A 22,373-nucleotide genomic window follows, 5' to 3' on the forward strand; every position below is an offset into this window, starting at 1 on the left:
GAAGACCAGGAATTTTTCCAAAAGATACACCTTTACCAGGTGTAAAAGCTTTATGCAGAATCAGATGGGTAGGTTGATAGATCCATGTAATTCACAAGTCTTTAAAACTTAGGGTCACTCAGTATCCATTTCCAAACTTTTTCAAAGGTGAAGTTCAAGATAAGATTTAAACCCTTTTATTTTATGCAGCTGGTCCCCTTCATAAGAGTCCAGTGTGGAGTCTTGGTTTCTTGTAAGGTGCAGAGGGAGAATTTGTCTCCCTGAAATGGACAGAAACATCAAACCCTTTCTAGGGAAGCAAGAGAAGTTCCTCTGTGCTAAGCATCTCTATTGTTAGGGCATCAAACAGGTATCATGACATCCAGGTCACAGAACACACAAATAAGGAACACAATCAAAATGTCTTCTTTTTTACTAAATTTTAATTTTTCATGATCATATAACTTTAATCTTTGCAGGCAAAATCTGTTTAATTTCTGCAGTGGCTCTTGCTCTTCCACCTTTTAGAGGATTGTTCTAGACCAGGGGATTAGTCTAACGAATGATGTGCTAAAAAGAGAAGTATTCCCAGACTAGGAAAGGAAATGCATGAAGGAGCCTAGGGTCTTGAATTTAGTGACTGGAACGTTCACTTGAGAGGTGATCCTCCTGATAATGATGTTTTGCAGACACAGATGTTCTTTTGTCCCAAATCAGAGATTTCTGCATAAGAAATTCTTGGCTATGTAAAACAGACATATATTTATTACTTTTTCTTTAAAATTCACCTACATCTATGGGATACCAATTATTGTGTGGCATATTCAATGTTTTCCATAAGTTTTATGAATTTAGAACAGCAACAGAAATATTTCTAGAAGGTTTAAGCGGGGATGTGTGACAAGCCACAGAGAAGGGGAAAATGTCTAGGCATTTAAAGAAGCAAAATTTTCAGTTCCCATGAAATAAAAAAAAACCCCAAAAATGAAAATAAAACCCTAAAAAAACCAAGCAGGAGGTTGACTTTAGGGTTAAGTGACAAGTGGAGGAGGATTCACTGGATTAGACTTTTAAATGTAAATGCCTTCCTTGTTCCTAACTCCTTTACTGGATATAGTCATTCCATACAAAATCACTATTAGTTAAATATAGCTTATGAAATGGTTACAAAATATGGTTAATGATCATGAATGCTAGCCAAAATTGAAATGTGAAGCAACTCAATAAAGAATTTTTTATACATAGTCTTCCTAAAATATTTCTGACATACATACATTCTATTTGGTGTAAAATATGTTTCTTCAGTTAAAAAAGCTATTTTTGTCAAACCATACAAAAGTAGACATTACTCCTCTAAGCTTTCTAAAAGACAGGACTGAGGATATTCTTTCACCTGGCTTGGTTTACAGTATAGACCAGAGCTGATAAGGGCTTTTTGTTTGCAAAGCAGATATTGTAGGTTGCATTTGCTGTTTTGCCACTGCCCAGGTAATGGGTTATGGCATCACTCTGTACGAGAGAAAACACATTGCTGTTTGAGATAAAAACTGAATCAAAAGAAATTTCAATAATTGTGGAAGACTTGCTTTTCTTGACCTTAATGTGTAAGATGAGAGAAAACCACAAGGATCTTACTCTGATACCGTGCAATGTGTGTACAAATTCCCCATAACCCTAATCCAGAATGCATAAAAGCCAGTGAGGGATACAAATCTCTACATTAGACCAAGCCACTTTAGGTTTATAGTAAATGGTCTACGATATTCAGTGCAATTAGCATTTTCCTACAGTATGTACCTACATTTGGCTGGAAAAATGATAAGACCAACTCCATGAAATGTACTTCACTGCCTCCACTTAGAAGCTTTATTAGTCAGCTCAGATAAGGACACCTAAAGATATCCATTTTAAATTACATTTTGACCAAAGAAACATGAAAAAAGAATATACAAGCTAGCAAAACTGAGCATGTTCCCCTTGTATTTTTATGTTTCATTTTTTTTTTATCAGTGCTAATTAAGGGACAACTAATTTTCCTGATGTAATAATTTCCTCTGCTGTGTTTAATTAATTTCATCGTTGAGTTAGATAGAATCCAGCCTAAAGACTGTAAACCCTGCTATTAACTATCCACTGCAATGACTGTGAGAACTGATTAGATGCCCTTAAATGAATACATCTTATAACCTTCCTCACTTTGCAGAAGAAAAGACAAACAAAGCTGGGGTCTTAAAAAGAAAATTTCCAGCAAAAATCCAAAATGTGAAGCTTCCTTAGAAACTGTGGTAGGTGATCTGCTTTCATACAATTCTCTGTCCAGCACTCCAGAAACCTAATGTTCTGATGACAACTTCTGCTTTCACTTGCTATCAGAACTCATAATTTTTCATGTAACTTTGTCAGTGTCTTCCAATCTCAATTGCTATATAAAATTCCTGTGGGAAGAATCTGGATATATATTGTTCAAATCGATCAGAGGGTATTTCCCAAACCTCCCAAAGATGGAATTGATTTTGTCTTTTTGGAAATAAATTGTGTTTAACTCACATGTGCTAGTCGATCAAATCTGGCAAAGAGTTCATTCAGCATTCGGACCAGCTCCTGGGCTGATAGAGTTGTGGACAGGTTGGTGAATCCTTTAACATCTGCAAAAAGAATGCTAAAAAAAGAGAAAACATATTATTATTTCAGTCGATTTCCTTTAATTACTGATGCTTTAAGTTACTTTCTAGCATTTTTTCTAGTGGAAGGATAATTTTATTACCCTTGAAGTAACATTACCTCTGTTCTATACTTTTGTACATACTAGAGTACTGAATAAAAATATTGAAGGAACTAAAAAAAAATACTACGAAGAGTGAGAAAATGTTTTGCCAAAAATAGAAGTAATGAAATTCTAGATTTTCAAATCATGCAAGTCTCAAATCCTAAGAGTACAGAAAAGTCTGTGATAGTCTTGATGTACACTAGGTTGAGACCAGTTTTATTTAGTGTCATTTTAGGCATGTGATAGAAGTACCTGAGTTAGAACTATAGTGCTCTCTTTATAAGGTATCAATCTTTAATTGGATAATTTTTTTTCATTTTACTGACTTTACAGGGAGCCCAGTGTGATCATACTTTGAATTTAGGTGTATCAACTTGCGTGCCTGAAGTTGTGGTAGGATCTCCATTAACAAACTACCTGCAAACAGACTTCTAACCTGAGTTTGAACATCCAGTTATTTTTCTTGCCTTTTGGCTGCTCACTGTGCCTAGAATGACCACATGTGAGTAAAGAGAAACATAAAGATACACAAAGTCTGTGGTGTGCAAGATACCACCCAGAACAAAGTATGTGATAGCTCAGTAATTATTAGACAAAGAAAGCATTGGCTACATTATAAAGTGGTGATGTTCAAAAAGACACACATCACCCTGGCACAAACCTGGTTAGCACCTGAAAGTCAGCCAATAACTGGTGTTTCCATCTGAGCACCAGAAGATCTTGTTTCACTTTAGCTGATGACTTGTGGTGAACAAGATCACAATTTGGCAGTGTCTGAGAATTACCAATGTAACCAGTAAGAAATACAGTAATAATCAGGTTGACTGATAACACATCTTCAAATGGATGGACTGGTAAAGGTTTGGGTGAGGTTTAAACAAGATGCTTACAAACTTGGTAAGATTTTTACCAGTGAGAAGTAATAAAATTAAAAGGTGAAGTACCAAGTTACTCAAAGAGTAATGAAAAGTAATAATAGACTATATTTGTAAAACTAACAATTTCAAATTAGTAGTTTCTACACTTTTAATTTTCAAACTGACAAAAATTTATAACTGGATACTGCTTTTAAGGATTCCTATAGCCTTGGTTTATGTAGTATTCAGTACTGAACATTTAGGAAAAAAATATGGTGTATGAAACCTAGTTTTGAAAAGATCTAGTTTCTGGCAGTATGTATAGAAACCAACCAGTATCTATATTTTAAAGCATGCAGAATTTTAATTTCAAATCTCTTTCAGGCATAAAATATGCTTTGACTTCTCACTCCGTCTACAACCCTTTTCCATTAAAGCAAAAGGGCCATCTTCTCCATATTTTGATTCTTCTACAGCAACACTTGCTCTGAGCATGAAAAAGGTTAATGGAAGAAATTTTAATTTAGTGCAACTCAGACCTTTATGAGGGTCCTTGAAACTTTCAATTAGATTTAATAAAATAACATATCAGAGCTACTGCCTGGGCACAGAAGCAGTAAATAATCAATTTATTCTTCTGCAGAAGTGTAAATTATTTTTATTGGACCTCTCCAGACGAAGTTATATTTTGGTTTCATTGAAAGGCAAAGTACTTCCTTCCCAGGCTAACTATCTGCCACCATATCCATGCTTATTTTGCACTTCCTTCAATGATGATTTCAAAGATGGTCCCTCAATAATTTACACTTGTGTTTTGGGAAAGGCTTGTGGAAAATACTATTGGCCTAACAAAATATTCTGATTTTCAGGAAATACAATAAAAACTAAGGTTATGTAATGTCATGGAGTGGAAGTTGATCATTCTGGTGTAAATGTACAATTAGGACTGATTTCCATGAGTAGCAGCTCATAGGATAATTATCACCCTTCTGAAAACTTACATCAGGAAAGAAAAAATTTAGAGACAGGGATAAGAATTAAGAAAATAATAATAAGAGAAATTAAATAAAAATTACTATAAAGCAGAGGAACCATATAACAGTTCCTCTGCTTTATAGTAATTTTTGAGAACAATCTTTGAGAACATCTAGTTCTCATTGTTCATCATAGTAATTTTTGAGAACAATCTTTGAGAACATCTTACAAGTCTCCATCTCATTTTTCAGTGTGTGGTGTGAACCTTCAGGTTGTGGCAGAATATGTGTCCACTTGTAGGCAGGGCTCCCCTTCCTGTGCAATCCTGACCACTTAAATGAACTGAGTGTGAAAAAGCAAAAAAAAAAGGGAAAAAAGACACAAATTGTCCAGACTCAGTGTTTAGTTCAAATAGGTCTTGCCATTTCCATCCTGATGAGTAAAAGAAGGCATCAAAAGGCTCTCTGCTTAAATACTAAACAAGGGTATACTAAGTTTCTGATTAATGAATGACTAAAGCAACAGAAGGGAAACCCTCAGACAAGAGTAATTTACCAACATCTGAGACCTTAAGAATTACAGAAAGGCTACTTCACCCACCTGACATTCTCATAACGATGAATGTAGATCTTATGGAACTGGTGCTGCAAATGTTCATCTTCTACATTGGTCATGTCATTGATCATTTCCAGGACTACAAAGCGTGGTAACACAGAGAGCACCAGTCGTTCCTAAAACAAAGAGGGAACCAGTGTCACTCTGAACTGATATTTCACAATGCCCAGTTTAGGGATCTGGATAAGTGGTTATTTAAGATGTGACCCTCCTCTCTAAAAGTTCTAGCTCAGGCCATTGGTGATAATTCACTTTATCAACCTGAGTCCATAGTCCAGGACACCTCTGGTTTAGGTAAGGAAGAAAAATTGAGTTCACATGCAGCTATTCAAACTGGTCCTCTTGTCTAGGAAGACTGGAGAACATATTCAACATTTCTAATTAGTTTTGTCTGTGTTTCAAAAATACTCAGGAATAGTAAACATTTGAGACATATGTTTATATGTATACACATGCTTATTTTTAATGTATATTAGTTTATTATTAGTGTGCAAACACAGTGTATCAGTGCATATTAGTGCACATATACTTCTAGGATTAGTCAATAAGGAGGTAAATACATAAACACATAAGTGCTGTTTCCAGCCTTGTTATAATACAATTAAGGCCAGAATTTTCACAGAATTTCACCAAATATCCTGAGTTGGAAGAGACCGACAAGGATTTTAAGTGACTGGCCTATATGGGTATCGAAGCTGCAATCATGTTTATTAGCACTGTGCTCTAACTAACCACATCTTAGTACAGCAAGGCAAGCCCTCAAAAAGTAATCCAGTTCTTTAATGAAAGCCCTAGATCATCCCCTGAGAGATTTTAGACTGGCTTCAGTGGCTCATCAGTTTAACAGCTTTGACAGATTTTTGCAAGTATCCAACCCAAATCTGTTTCTCTGCAAATTAAACCTTCTTTTTATCCTTTCAAATTGGGCATGGATAATTATTGATTGCTGCTTCCTCTGTAATAATCTTTCTGTACTAAAATACTGTTATTGTGTGTTCTTGCCCTTAGTCCCCCTTTTTTTTTTTCAGATTAGAAATCTTTGTCCAGTATTAGAATTTATCACTCCAAATCACTCTGAAGCAAAGCTACAATTTTTCACTTTTCTTTTGCTTTACAGGATTGCAAATACTGGAATCTTATTGAACTAAAGAAGAGAATGTTACTAGCATATTTGTAAGCTATTTATAACCAAATTTCAAACAACATTTTGAGGAATAGGATATATCTAGGCATAACCAGATACTAACTTCCAAATCAGGCACATATGTTGACTACAGAACAGATAGATGAATAAAGTCTCCTCTCCTCTCCTCTCCTCTCCTCTCCTCTCCTCTCCTCTCCTCTCCTCTCCTCTCCTCTGCCTCTCCTCTCCTCTCCTCTCCTCTCCTCTCCTCTCCTCTCCTCTCCTCTCCTCTCCTCTCCTCTCCTCTCCTCTCCTCTCCTCTCCTCTCCTCTCCTCTCCTCTCCTCTCCTCTCCTCTCCTCTCCTCTCCCTCCTCCTCTCCTCTCCTCTCCTCTCCTCTCCTCTCCTCTCCTCTCCTCTCCTCTCCTCTCCTCTCCTCTCCTCTCCTCTCCTCTCCTCTCCTCTCCTCCAGCCTTTTCTGTTGAAGAAACTGATGTTGAATTTGTTTTCAGGTAAGTTGATATCAGGAGGATATAAAGTAATCTCATGGTCATAATGAGATCCATAATGAAACACAATACAGGCTGTGTTGTGTCCCTTCTCAAGGGTGAGGATTTGTTCAGAGAGAACAAGAAAAACCAAAGAGGAAGGATGGGTGGAATGAGAAAGTCAAGCAAACCAATAATGAAAATTATGATTTTTATGCCAGCAGGATTCAATGTCATGTGAATAAAACGTTGCCATAGATGAAACATCTGAATAAATGAAGGAATCCCTTCCTGGCTTTCCCAGGAAGTGATATCACGACTAACTTACAACATTCACAGTGTAGATCATGAAGAATTCTCACTCTGAGCAGTCTTAGTCAGCAGTTAGTAAACAATCTTCAGCTCTGATGGAAGCACATTGTGGATAAACGCCTCCATTTGTCTCGATGGCAGCACCAGCTGAGGTGAACTGTGTGTTTGTTTAACAGGGGAGAACCCAGACTGCCAAAAGCTGCACTGGAGCACTGGAGTGTTTTACCACTGGAGCACTGGAGTGCTTTACCACTGGAGCACTGGAGTGCTTTACCACTGGAGCACTGGAGTGTTACATCCCCCTCCAAGAAGGCACTCCTTCCTGCATAAAATGCTGACAGAATATGAGAGAACTGAGAATCTCCTAATATTTAATTTATCCACCTATTCTACAAACCTTTGCTAAATCAAGTCCTGCCTTTCTGAGGAAGAGACAAAAAATTATGTGAGTGATGGCTTCTAAAGAGCAGGCTGTGAACTATAATGCAGCAAGATCATCCTTTATTTTGGGAAGTAGCCAAGCTCAGACTTTCTGTTTCCCCATACAAGGTGATTCTAATTTTAGCACATCTGCTTTGTCTTGGTTTTGTTCCACCCTTTCCATCAGGGAATTCTGCTATCCTTCATTCTTCTGATGTGTAAACACTGGTTTGCTTCTTGTGATAGCAAGAAGCAAACCAGTCCCTTAGAAGGTCTTGCACACTCCTGCAAACCCACGTTTCACAGGAACATCTACTCCTCAGGTAGCTTCACCCACAAACAAATGCAAAGAGCTGCTGATTGATAGGCTAGGAGTCAGAAACATTTTAAAAATTTTGCGTCCTTAATCTTCCTGTGATAGAAGGCACTTAGGTTTTCTTATTCCTTCACTATTAAGATTCATAGCTTAATATGACCAAAAAATAAAACCACTTTCTGAATAAATCAGGTCAGTATTTCAGGGAGTTGTATGAATAAAGTGTCCAATGACTTCTTCTGAAGATACATTCAGAATAACACTAAATTTTTTCACTCTTAAAAGAAACGTGTTATTTCCTTGCTTACTCATGAAGGATGGAAAATTGGAAGACAAGTTGTTTTTTTAAAAAGGAGATATTAAAAAATAGAAAGCAAACAGAAATCGTGGTTGTTATTGATCTATTTATGAAATCTATAATAAGTGAACATCAAAAAAAAATCAGTTCCTTCATACATATATGACTTAAATAGAGAATGTACTTTTTTTTTTTCCCCAAAAGGAAAATCTGACGTTCCTATTTGTATTCAAGGTGGTATTGAGCAATGCCTCTAGAAAGTTTGTTTAGAATAAAACATAGTTGGCTTGGCACATGTTCACTAAGCCAAGAAAATGTGCCTAGGACATTTGATATCTTAACCTTTATACTACTCATTAAGGTAAGTTAAATGTTCTTGTCTGCACATAAGATCTGGCAATGACCCATAAAACTGAGGTTAATTACTTTGCCTCTGTAGCAGCCCTCCTCCATTAATAGTGAAGTGTGTGATGAGCCTTTGTTGGAATCACCACTGAAGGTTCATGGACAGCTCGTGTCACTGCTCTGCATGATGTATGTTGTGCTAAGGAAGAGCACTGCAAGAAAAATAGCATTTAAGTGTGCCTGTGTGTATCTATGTATACTTTTTGAGGCACTTAGTTACCATCAATTTTCTGGTACTGAGGCATTCAAATGACAGAAGATTTTTTGCTCTGTGGGTGTCAGGTGTCCCTTTCTATGCCCAGCTACTCTTGCATCACACCACACTGACAAGATGGTGGGGATGCTGAACCAGGCTTCTTCTCCAAGGTGGGAACTGAGGTGGGCTCTAGTGTGGATCATTTCCATTCTTTCTTTTCCTACAGCTGATTCTAGTGTTCTCTGGACCACTATATGTCCTTTTCCAGAGGTCTTTCAGTTCCCTTTTCTTCAATCCAACAGTGAAGGAAGATTTTCAGGTATTCAAGAATGAGTGTCAGGTCACTCTTCCCTTGATGTAAAGATCCTTGCCACATAACTCCCCTTCAAGCTACATAAATACTATTGCCCCTATTTCACAGGTTTAGATGCTGTGGCACAGAAGAACAGCAGTGTGTGGAGGTCATGTACAAAAAAGCAGTAGCTAATCCCAGGGAAAAGAAAAATGTCATTTTTTTATTATCTTCTGTACCTTACTATTTACATGAACAAAGAGTCCTCACTTTTTTAGTCAGTCTCTCTTGGAAGGCATTTTCAGAGCCGGAGGGTAACACATGAGAAAAATTTCCTTTTCTTACAGAGAAAGCCCTAATAAAATGTTATGAACTCTAGGGTGAAGGAAACTCCATCACCCAGATCTTTTGAAAGCTTACTAGTTCAGCAGTGGGCTAAGTGGAGACAATTCAAAGCAGCAGTGGTAAGTGGTTTGAAAAGAAGCAGAGATATATTTGTTCAAGAGAAAAGACAAAGAAGAAAGAAAATAGCAACAAAGGAATGCTAGAAAAGAGCTTGTGAACTATTCTTCTAATAACAATTCATGACATGAATCAACCCGTGTTTAGGATGGAGCAAAGTTTAGAGTAAACAAATTTATAAAGTACCTTTACCTGAAGAATAACTATGGTAAAGAAAAAAACCCAGTAGAAATCACTAAATATAACAAATTGATGGTCTGCATTCGAACACCTGAGTTTTGTGACTCCAAGGTAGTTATGCCCAGACTGCCATATAATCCAATTAATCTGTAAATATACTCAACTGAGTAAGTGACTCCTTCGGTGTTACTATGGGTCACTTTGGGTTCTGTTGCCTGTTTTGATTAGATCTCAGTCCATGGTAGTAGGAGCTCATAGATGTAAAGAGTGTGTAGTCAGTTTAGGAGGTGTCAAATATGGAGCTGACTCCTACCCAATTTACTCCTTCAGGAAAAGTTAGCAACAGTGAAACAAATCCTGCAATGATAAGCAAATTGACTTCATGAGTCACCCACATCTACTTAAAGTTCCCCGGCTGCAATTTAACATTTTCACTGCCTCTAAGGCCCATTTATTGTTTTGTGCACCTGCAATGGTCATTCTTTGTCGCACAGCTTTGCTGTGGTTTGCATGCACTGATCCTTCCCTTGGGTCTCTTGTACTGAAATCAGGGGGTAGCAGTGCTTACAGCTGCACAAACATAGGTAGGCACATTCCTGGAGAAGTGGGACATGTCCCTGATGAATAAATAATGACCTTTGCAGCAGTTTTTGAGAAGACTCAATTAACCAGTGCACAAGGCCTCAGTCTTGTGAATAAAAACCAGAGACCTTTCCACTTGGGCCGATCAAAGAGACCAAAACTACAACAAGAACAAAACATTGACAGGCATTTTGGGATCTGAAGGAGATTGCTAAGAGGAAGGTCAAACTGCCTGAGGTCAGGTGAGGGAATCACCCCTGCAGGGTCTGCTGTCTGCAAAGGCTCCGTGCACCAGCTCCATCTAGGTGGTATAGACTTTTCTTTCTTCCACATAATTTTTTCTGGGGATGGCTTTGCCAAGGCGCAAACCCCCCTCCTGACTGACAGGTGATTTCAGGTTTTGCTCTTCTGCCTCTGCATGTACCATCAAAAGGGGGAACCTACAGAGAAGTCGTGGGAGTAAGTCTGGATTTGGAATCATGCTGCTTATGGCTGTTCCCAAGACACTTGTGTAAAATTGGAGTGGGTGTACCCCAGAAGTGTTTAACCATAGATGCTCTAGAGAAACTGTTTCACATTTTTCATCTTGATTTTTAAGAATCATTTTTCCAGAACCATCAAGCTTATCTTTAACAACATTTACATTTAATATCAGAGGTGTTTTATTGTCTTTAATACTAAACTTAATAGGATGTGAAAAGGGCCATTCAGAGCAGGAGTAGTTTTAGTCTTTCTGGAGTGCATGAGCTTTTATTACATTTAAGGGAAGTCAATAAAAATTGTATTGTTTCGTACTGAAAATCTGACTATGTTCAGAATAGATGTAATTATTGTAGATGTCACTCTAGAAAATGGAAATTAGCACCTCTCATTATGATGAACTGCTCTGAAGATAAATTCCTTTGTGCTTACTAAGTGTACCATGGACAGTCTATTTGCAGCTGTTTCTTGTATCTCATCAAGACAATGGGAGTTAATTAAAAAATACAGAAGGAACTGCAGTACCTAATTCATTCAGACTTGTGGGGTTATGAGGCTGCCTTTAGCTTTTACTACTTACTTCTGTGATGTTTGATATGGGCAATATCAACTTTGTTTTTATTTTAATTCCAGCAATTAATACCCCAAAATTATCCCATCCTTGGCTGCATGTTCCATTTAGGCATCTGCTGTTTTCAAAGAGAAGCAAGGTCAGATCACAAGGAAGGTCTTGGAGTCTCCTTTTGTTTAGCTTTTGTCTATGAAACATATCTAGAATCTCAACTGATAACCCAGTATTTAAGAGAGTGAATGAAAGTGAACCCTTCATGAAAGCATCTAATGAGATATGTTGCAAAGTTTGTGGCAATCAAAGTAGGAAAAAGCTTTTTCCCCCCAATTCTTGTAGAAAGATGTTGTCAAATTGTTTCCTCTATGCTGTTTTCCAAACCAGTATGAAACAATATAGAAAGCACGTGCTGAAGGGAGGAACTGCAGGTCCTGCTGGTCCTTTGTTTTGACTGAATAGGGAATGGTTTGATGATTCAATACCTGAAGCTACATTACAAAATCTTGGCAGGGTGTGATGACTAACAGTCTACTGCCATGTGTAAAAGGAGGTGTCTTTTTTATTACCCAGCTGGCTGTGTAAGGAGATCAAAATCTTAGTGCCTGTTTTACCTGCAGCTCCTGAGATGTAGAAGGATGATTCCAGGGCTGCCAGTTCAGGTTTTTATGCCTTCCCAGTATAATTTTGGCTTCATAAATATTTAGCTCATCCTTTAACATACTGGGTACTTGTTACTGCTGGTGCAGGTATATTTAATAAAAAATAATTATTCCTCTTCAAAATATTTACAAAAATACTTCAAAAAATTTTTAGAAGTAACACAGTTGATCATGAAGCTAACTGCTAACTGCAGGCAGTAATTACTCTATGGCACAGGTACAATTAACCAGATTGTCATAAGGCCACATGAGCACCACTATCTTGCATGGGAGTGGGTGGGAGCATATCATGAAACATTCTCCTGATAGTTCTTTGTTTGTTTATCTTTTAGCTTTGGCAGTAGGATCTACAGGTCTCAGATTAAGTGCTCTCAAATTAAGTGTCTGTATTGAATACACACAATTGGTAATAATTCCACATCCTCTGAACCCTAACACATGATATTTTATCTCCTGAATGAAGGGCATGTTAGATTTACACTCTATTGTGAAACCCAGCCATGTTAGAAAGATGAGTGGTGAAAAGCAGGAGTTACAAAACAATTTGTATTACTGCCCTACCTTGTAGAGATGAACATTTATCATAGAATCATGCAATGGGTTGGGTTGGAAGGGCTGTTCAAGATCAGTCAGTTACCTCCTGGCCATGGGCAGGAGAACCTCCCTCTAGACCAAGTTGCTCAAAGTTCCATCCAGCTTCCAGTCAAGGGGCAGACACAACATCCCTGGGCAACCTGTTCCTGTGTCTCACCACCCTCACAGTCCAGAATTTCTTCCTAATAGCAAACTCAACCTACTCTCTTTCAGTTTGAAGTAATTCCCCCTTGTCCTACCAGTACATGCCCTTGTCAAAAGTCCTTCTCCATCTCTCTTGAAGCCCTTTTAAGCACTGGGAGGTTCTATAAGTTTTCCCTGTGGGATTCTTTCCCCCAGACTGAACAATTCAAATTTCTCCTCCTGTCTTAATAGGAGAAGTGCCCCAGCTCTTGGGCCATGACTCTCCTCTAGATTTTCTCCAACAGGTCAATGTCCTACTTATTGCTGGGGATCCCTGAGCTGAACAAGTGATACTCTCCAGCCCCACAGTAACCCATTAGACTCATCTAATAATGGAAAGGCATATTCTATATTCTCAGTTTTATTTCTTTCAAATATCATTATGATTTTTAAAAAATTCATTCTTTATTAAACAATAGTGGAGAAGACAAATATTCAGGGAAAAATATTTATATGGAAATAAGACTCATATTACGACAAAAAGCTTTGTGCTATCTTCTGCTGTATTGGCTTCCATAAATTTCAGCTAGTTTGCAAGGAAGGCTGGAGTCAGAGCTAAAGAACAGGAGAGAGATAGACACAACACTGATTTCATAATAGCATAATCTTAAGCTTTTCCTTGTTTTACTGGGATAGAAAATGATCACAAAACAGCTCCTACAATTCAAATTAGTTCTAAAATATCGGAATGGCACCATCTGACTTTAATGCTTATTGTGCTGTGCTTCTCTGGAGCAGCTTTGACTTATCTGCTGTTAAGCCTTCATTTAATTCTTCTGTACTGGTTCTTTTTTCTATTGATTTAGATGTCTCTTTTTCCATTTTGTTCCTTTTTTTTTGAGCTGTTTTGAAAATTTCTAGACAACTTCAGTAAAATACACATCTGTCAGGAGTACTCATGGCAGCTAATGACATAGAAAATATCAGAAAGAAGGCTTTTGTGCCTTTTATTGTTCAGTTTTCTATGACTAAATCACTGCAGATACCAAGATGAATAAGAGCCACAAGGTCATATTTTCTGTTCAAAACAAGGGATGCACCTTGTCAGAGAATTACAAGACTCCACTACTAAACAGGACAAGAAGGATAAAACTTCCTTTCAGCAGGTGGGAGAAATAGTCACCTCCTGAAAATCAAACTCCTTTGAATAGGCTTGTAGATGGACAGTTGAATACTGGTGATATTGTTGCCTTTTGCCCAACCTGGGAAGGAAACTCGAGATAATTTTAGAAAGGAGGTGATATAAAAGGGGATCTTTATTGAAGGCCTTCAGGGGCACTTACGGAAAGATGCCCACAAAAGCCCTCTCCTACAGGGATAAGTACACATTTATAGGTTTTAGGAAATTAACATAAATGATAAAAAGCACCAGTTAGGAGGACGAGAGGTAATGCCATTCCTCCCCAAGCCAAACTCCTTCTCTTCAGCCCTCCCTTCAGCACTAGTTGTACTTTTTCCATGAGAATGGACCTCGATGAGTTGTTCTTGGTCTTGGTTCCCAGGAAGAACCAAGATAGCACAGAACCTTCTACCTCCTGGGGCTTGGAGCTCTGGAATTTGTTTTGTCTTTCTGCTCCCAGAAAGGCCATGGAAAAGTACTGGGAAAAGTAGTTACTAATACAATAGTGACAGAGTTACAAATATATGTGTGAAGAATACAATTAAGAAATAAATAAAAGAAAAAAAAGGAGAAACCCAAACAACATCAATTTAAAAGATCTCTAGCCTATTTATAAATGTTAATCCAAATATTCTATTTTACCTTAAATCATCTCAATAATGGCATCAGTAACTTGACTCTGTTTATCTTGGAATTAGTACTGCTTATGGTTATATTGTTTAAAAGCATTACCTGGACTACAGAGTCCCTCTATTACTTAAGCATTCTGTAAGGACATTAATTTTAGAGTCTCCCTACAGTCTTTTTAGGACACTAAGGGAAGTTTCTTAGTACACTAACAGTTCTAATCCTGAACGAGAAATTCAGAGCAGAGGCACTAAATTGATGAATTTGGAGCTTGGAGTTCTTTATTAAGCCAAGAGGAATGTGTGACAGCCCAGCTGGTACAAGTCTCATCACTGTAGGGGGCTGAAATTATTTCATTTCCCTTACTCATTTCAGCTCTGTCCACTTCCCTGATGCATCAGCAAGGGTCAATAGTTGGTGGCAGCTCTGAAAAAGGCTTTTTTTTTTTTTTTAGACACCTCACTCTTTAGCAAAGAGCTGAGAGCACAGGAGAAACAGGCCACCAAAATCCTGTCTGTTTCGTTCACTATTGACCAGCATTTTAACAACCTGGTTTGGAGATCAAAGTACCTCGCAGGAGTTTTATCCTCAGTGAATCCAAAATCCATCTGCTAGGAAGGAGGATTCCTTCTCACTAATTTCTTCCAAGGAAAGCTACCATGCCTGAAGATCTGACAGTGGGATTTCTCTCCTATATGAATTGCACTTCTCTCTGTCATTGACTATAAATCTCATTATTCTGTTTGAGCCCATGTGACAACTCTGGATTTGCAAGGAATAGAAGCAAAGGAAGTAGATAATTTTTGTCTTGATTTTACCTTAGATTTCTACTCAACAGAAAAATGTGGAAGTTATGATTTGATGACAAGAAACGAACACCAGCAGTGAATGTGAAGGCACTACATATAAACCCTGACTTTACAATCTTTGTATTTCTACTGCAAATGGGTTCAGTAATGGGGGGTTTTGAGAGAAGGTGTAGTAAATATACATCCTGGTATCTACACAATCAGAAATGCATGTAGAGATTTCTTTCCCCAACAATGAAGAAGAAAAGTTTTTATTGGATATAGGAAACAGGTCACCTACTAAATTAGAATATGGAAATGGATTGTGAAGAATATAAACATTTCACATTCCTTTATTTGTTGGATCAACCAGTATGTTATACTTAGTGTTTGATCATCCAAGTGCTGATGGAACAGCATGAAGGAAAAGATTTCTGTGGCAACCATGGTTCTTTAGAGAAAAGTACTAAGATGAAAGAAACTCTGGACAAATGTGAAGCTTTACTTAGAATCTCACAGTTAACAAATTGGTTTTTCTCAAGAGGAAAAAAAAAACCCTAAAATGTAATATTTAACCAGAGGTTTACATAATTTTGGGGTTTTTTTTAAATTGTAAGTTTATTGTTTGCCCTGTAAAAATAAAGGCTCAGTTATTGTGATCATAATTTTAAAATATGAAGCATATTAAGCTATTTTTATAAAGACCATGTGCTCTCTAAAATTAAGATTATTCTTTTATTTTTTAAACTAAATCTGAACTTTATCCTCATACCAATTCAGAGAGATTTTAATATTCTCACCACCACCATATATACACAAATACACACACGCACATATATATACATGTCTGTACATACATATATATATATATATAAATATATATATATATTAAAAAAATATATGTATACATACACAGGACTTCATGTGGTGCTTAACCCTCTTAAAGTGTCTTTTCCAATCCCAGTCCAATCTGCTTTTATTTTAGAGGTTGCAAAGTACTGACAGTTGATTAAATTCTAGCTTTGTGAGAGCTTGATAAAACCTACATAACATGTAAGCTGCTTTAAAAAATTAAAAAAATAAAAGCCAAAAAACAAACTAGAGTTCATCAATCTGCAGAGAGCTTCTTAAAGCCATGGGAAACAGAGATTGTTGCAGGGGAAAGTGTGAAAAAAAATCCTCTGGAAGTAGAGGTAGAATGAAACAAATGGTCAAACTGAACAGGATTTTTAATGGAAAAAGAGATTAAGGCAGAATTACAGTTTTTCCAAAGATCTCAGGCAGAAGAGACTAAATATGCCAACCCCAGATTGTTCTGAAGACTAAGGGCTGTATCCTCGTTTTCTAGCCCTGATACCCATACTAGAAATACAGACTGTATGATCATATCTAGAAAACAAACCTATCCTCTTCTCACCTGGACAAATGGTCCTTTCAGGTGGTGAGCTCTAATCCTTTGTGAAAATCAAAGGAAACATTATCCAAACTGTTTTGACTTTCAAAATGAGCTTCACTTGGGTTTGTGAAATCCCCTATGAGAAAGAGGTTACCTGGAATGCAGGTGCTCAGTAAGCCAGTGGCAGAACTTGCAGGGAGGAATTGTCTGTAAGGCTCTCTCTTAGGGGACTCTTCTCATTACACCATATAATGCAGAAAAGTTTTTCTTCTTTCTCCCCTCTGATCTGACTAACCCATAATTAAAACTTGCAGACACCCATCTTTGTCCCACCTTGATGGGAAGCATCCCCAGAAGCCCAGTGGATCAGGTTTGATACCAGCCTGGACCTTCTGGCCTGTATACTCCTGGCAAGACTGGAAGTGCAGTGCTTGCTCCCCACCTACCCTCCTGCCTCCAGCCTCCAGCTCCATTTCCTCTGCCAGTGTGTCAGATGCCCATCAACATTTCCATAAGAATTAAGGAAGATAATAAGAAGGACCTTTGTTTCCACATCAAACGATCTTCTCTCTGTGGAATTTGAGATTATTTCTGCAGAGAAATGGGCCTGCTTGCTGAGGACTGTCTTGGAGAAGGATTTAAAGAATACAACTAAAAAGACTAATGTGTTGCGGCTTTAGTAACTTCTAGAACTAGGTATCTGCACTGAAACTACACAAATGTAGTGCTAAAATTAGAATAATTTTCTCCATTTGGCTTGTCAAAACTTAGAAGAACCTGGAGGATTTGTTTCTGATTTGAGTTCACTCCCTCCCAATAGTTTACCACAGCAAGAGCTGAGCAGCCCTGCTGGTGAGCTCTGTGCAAGAGGTAAGGAGTTTTCTCTTCATGAATGATGCATAACCTGCTACACTGAGAACACAAATGAGCACCTCTCCAGAGGATGAATGTAAAAGTCAAACAGATATGGACCGTTTTCCCCTCTGATCTCAAACAATTTCTATATAAAATGATATTAAGTGCTCTAAATCTACTAGAAGTAGTGCAAACAAAATGTTTCAGAGAGGATATATATTGGGTTTTCTGAACATTAGTTCAGATCCCAGGTTGCTCAGGTTAGTAAGATACAGTTTAACAACTTTGCTTAGCTTGAAATCAGCCTCCCATTCCTGTTCTCCTATTGCTTTGTCCAGGCTTCATTAGAGTCTTTGGTCTAGAGCCTTGTATGAGGAGTTGATGTGTGGCCATGACACCAGAAAAGTTTCTAATCATAACTAAATGCCTTTTCTGTGAATTGCTGCCCTACAGTGTTGTGATCTTATTACAAGAGAAGGGGTAAGGGCTGGACTGATTTTCATAGTCTTGTAGCTATAATAACTTTAGCTATTTAACTTTTGTGATTTTCCTTGTATAGTCCGTTTAAGCCTTCATTTGCAGCTTCAGTTAGTCAAACATTCCTGCACAATTTTTATTGCACAACAATAATCCTGACTTCACTACTCAATAATTGTTTTCAGATATGTATAACTTGACATATGTATGTGGGGTGCAGGAAAAGGCAGCATGACAAAGTTATCTGAGAGACTCTCTATAATTAAATTGTAGTATTTCAAGGTTTAAAATGTTATGCAAATTTCAAGACTGATGAAAGAGCAGGTCAGGACACCTGATATATATTGAAAGCAATTCTACATAAAGCCATCATTTCAATATGTGTCTGGATTTAATATGTCATTCATTTAAAACTTAGGGATTTTGTATCCTGAGGAATAGAAATGAAAAAGAAATTTAGTGCAGGTTTCTGTTCTTCATTAAGGAAATTTCACAGCATTTTCACAATGAGGGAAATTACATACTCATTGGTTTTGAAGGGTTTTCAGTAGCTAATTAAGAAAGTGAGTTAGACTATCTATTTTCATTGCCCAGATATGATGAAAGCAAAATTACCTGCTGTGTGCTTGCAACAAAATCAAGCTTAAAACAAAGACAGTGTCTTTGAAGTGTTCATTAACAAAGTATAGCACTGGTTGTCAACATTTTTAATATCACATGAAAGTATTAAATCAAAATTTCAAACAGGTGGTAGCAAGTTATGATATTATTGGAATAAAATGGATTTGTGAAAACTGAGAGCACCATGTTTGTTTTTTATTCATAATTGCAATGATTTGAAAAAAAAAATCAGAGGATGTTTTGATGGCCATATTTGGCTGCTTGTATAAATTCATCTCTTAAGAACATGCCACTAACCATAAATCATTAGAAAATATTTAAATTCCTTATTTTATCAATAACTGCTAATCCGAGGCTGTTTTTACAAGACATTTGTCTGAGCTGCCTCCTGCAGCTTGCTTCTCCAATACTTTCATCTTTTGATGATAAAGTGTTTCTGGTACTCATCAACTCCTTTAACTATGTCAAGCTCTGAAATGTTTTAGATTTTCACAAAAAATTTAATTTTTTTAATGAAAATTAGGAAATAATTAGACACAGATGTTCCCTCAGTTTTACAGGGTGCTGGGATTTCCAAATGGTGTCACACAGACAATACCAGACAGGTAAGTGCATAAACATCATTAGCAATGACTGCTGGAGCAATTCTCCTTTGTAGCCACACTGCTGCTCATTTTCATAACAGAGTAATTAGAGTTAGGAAATTCATTGCAATTGAAAATGCTAATATGTACTTCTAACTACCCCAGGTGTTTAAAAACAAAAGGGTAACAATAGCAAATCAGATCCTTGATGATCTGAAAATACAACTGAAAACCCTGACTTTCTGAAACACTTCAGAAAATTTTGTCTACAAGTCTTGTTGAGAGTAAATGGGGACGGGGGAGGAAGAATGAAAAAAGATGTAGGAGCTTCATTGTATGTCAACTTTTGGAAATAGACACTGGAAACTGAGTCACTTCAAAAGTGGAGTCAGGTTGCCGTGGATCAGACAGGCTCCACAAAGTCTTTTGCATCATCCAGGTCTGCACTGCGTTCTCCTCCTTCCTGTACAGTCACTGAATGAACTGCAATTGGTGCAAGAGCTGGACTTGCACCTGAAGATATTTTCAGTGGAAAATGAGCCTATGGAGCTAATTCAGATTGACAGAGACCATAGGCCCAGACATTGCTGAACAGCACAATGGCTTTGACTGCCAGACTGGAAAACTTCACAGCAAAAACAAAATAGCTCAAGGAATTCTTGAACCCTGAAAAGCCACAAAGGGAGACACTGCTGGAAGGTAATGGTATCTGGAAAATACATGACATCCAAATTTCAGGTTAGAGTAACATGAAGAACAACAAAAATGTTTATTCATCCTTAGTGGGATTTTGGTGATTTCACCTCCTATTTTCATCACTCCTTACACAATGGTTGCAAGTGAACAAATGAAGCTGCTTTCACTGAAAAAAAATCAGCTCATATACATAAAATGTATCTGGAAATACAGAAAAATCTCTTGTTTTTCGCCAGCAGCAGAAACTGACACAGTAGAAAGTTTATATTTGTATTCCAGAAAATCTACATATACTCATTAGAGATCCCTCCTTGTCACTATTATTGTCTCCTTGAACCCCTCCACATTTCTAATGGCACCTCTTGCTTTTCTCTAAAACACAGATTATAAAATATTTGTTTCACAATTGGGTGACTTTCCATGACTGGCTCTTTTAGGCATTGCACAATACTGCATAATAAGAGCAGCAGCATTTATCATTATTAGAGTGACAGAAGATTAGAGATTATGAATCCAAGGGATATTGAAAAATTGGAAGGGTCATTTTGGGAGAGCAGAAACTTAATTTCTTGGTTTTAACAATACACAATAATGAATAGAAGTATATCTGAATCATTTATATAACTTCCATGAATACATATAATTGGAGCCTCATTCTGTAATTGTTTATGGACAACCTTACCAATTCTTGTTGTAGTTTAAAACTTATGTTGTTTTGTTCTTACTTTAATTTTACTGGCATTCTGATTTAAAGTAAAGAAAAAAACAGACCTTACAGGATCTTTCTGGCAAGCTGTCACACTTCACATGACATGCCATACATATGACATGTGAATAAATTTTAATTTTCTATTACTTTCAGTTGAAGAAGCAGAAGATGTGTGAGAATGAAAGCCTCAAGAGATTTAAATTAAGTCATCCACTACTATAAAAAGTAGCAGTACCACCACTGAAAGCAACAAAAACCTTGCCCTTGCTGTAAGTACCCTTTAGTTTAAACAGTTTATGACAAGTTAAGGGAAAATAGAATTAAGTAGAATAATTTTGGAATTCCTGGAATTATTGTCTGGAAGAATTACACGAATAATTATTCCTCTATTTTCCCTGCAAATGTTTGTTCATCAGCAATATTTCTAGAAATTTTAGAAGCCACATCACAACTATCATCCTGCACACTTTTTCCACCTTTTTTCCCCCCTTCAAAGGAAATTAAAGTAATAGAAACAATTTAGCAAAATTTAATCCTTACTTTTTAAAATTTAATGTGCATTAACAGGAAATAAGGTTTTTTACATTAATCTAAAGTACAGATATAATTTATAATGCAATATTTTTCCTCAAGATAGAAAAATGCTAGCAGTCACTGAATTACTGCCTGTATACTCATTAAGTGAGCATGAAAAAAGCTGCTAAAAAAAGTGGTCACCTAAAATGTGACCTTGTCAGTCTTCTTAAAGCAGATAGGTTTAAAAATTGCTTAAATGAGATGCTACCCTAGAAACAAATGGAAAAAATAGAATGCTGAGGGAAACAGTCTCTCAATTCCTCAAGATGTTCCAGTATTGGAATATCTGTTTAATGTTGCTGTTCCAAATACAAATGAAAAGCTGAAATATTTATTAAATATTTTCATATATAGTGGTGTCCATAATAACAAAATTAGAAAGTGCCAAGAAAATTAATCAGAAGTATTTCAATTTTTTATATAATAAAATAATATTTCAAAAATTTGATCTAGTTTATTAAGTTAGGTTTCAGAGGGGATCTTTCATTTGGTGTTCTTTTATTTGTATTTTTCTCCTGTGGGCATTTTTCTTGGCCCAAGGACATTTCCCCTTATGCATTTCCAGTCATATGATGCCTGTGACACACTGCTTTGTTTGGTTATAGGTGAATCTCAGCTGCAGTGAGCTAACACTCCAGGAAGTTCTGCCCTCAGGGAACAACACAGTCCTGAAACCTTGCAAAGCACAGGGCCAAGACAAAATTCACAGTTCAACCTGACTTAATAAAAACAAATATTTCTGATCAAAGCACTACTTCCCCCTAAAAAAAAATCTGCCCACCCAAATGGAAACTATCTGTTTTCATTTTCCTAATAGATAATACAATTCTGCAAAATTTGATTTCTCAAAATATTTTTCTTTGTACTACCTCCATTTTATATGAGAGGATAAAATAATTCTAATGGGAAAGCCTCCAAATAATATGGAACAAGGAAACATTTGTTAGTGATATAAAGTTTTTTACAATGAACTCTAGAAAACTAGGGTTAAAGTAAAGCTTGCAAAATCATGGTTTATGAAAAATAAGGCAAGAAGGAAAAGGAAAAAAACACAAATAACCCAAAATCCTCAAAAGGCATGAAAATATGATCCTGCAGTTAAAAAAAAGAACAGAGCATTCTAGATAATATCCCTCAAAGTCTTTTCAGTCAGCAATGGCTGCAGAGATGTCCT

General features: G+C 36.9%; 1 protein-coding gene across 2 annotated transcripts in view; it reads right to left on the minus strand.

The window, feature by feature from the left end:
- Positions 1–22,373, minus strand: part of ADCY8 (adenylate cyclase 8) — a 117,540-nt gene that overhangs the window by 63,510 nt on the left and 31,657 nt on the right. For both annotated transcript variants that reach the window (XM_030235674.2, XM_018913943.3), the window contains exons 3-4: positions 5,179–5,309; positions 2,527–2,638 (exon numbers count right to left, since the gene is read on the minus strand). In XM_030235674.2, coding sequence (XP_030091534.1) covers positions 2,527–2,638; positions 5,179–5,309 — 243 coding nt within the window. The remainder of the gene's footprint in view (positions 1–2,526; positions 2,639–5,178; positions 5,310–22,373) is intronic.

Source organism: Serinus canaria, chromosome 2 (assembly GCF_022539315.1).
Source record: "Serinus canaria isolate serCan28SL12 chromosome 2, serCan2020, whole genome shotgun sequence".
Taxonomy (NCBI): Eukaryota; Metazoa; Chordata; class Aves; order Passeriformes; family Fringillidae; genus Serinus; species Serinus canaria.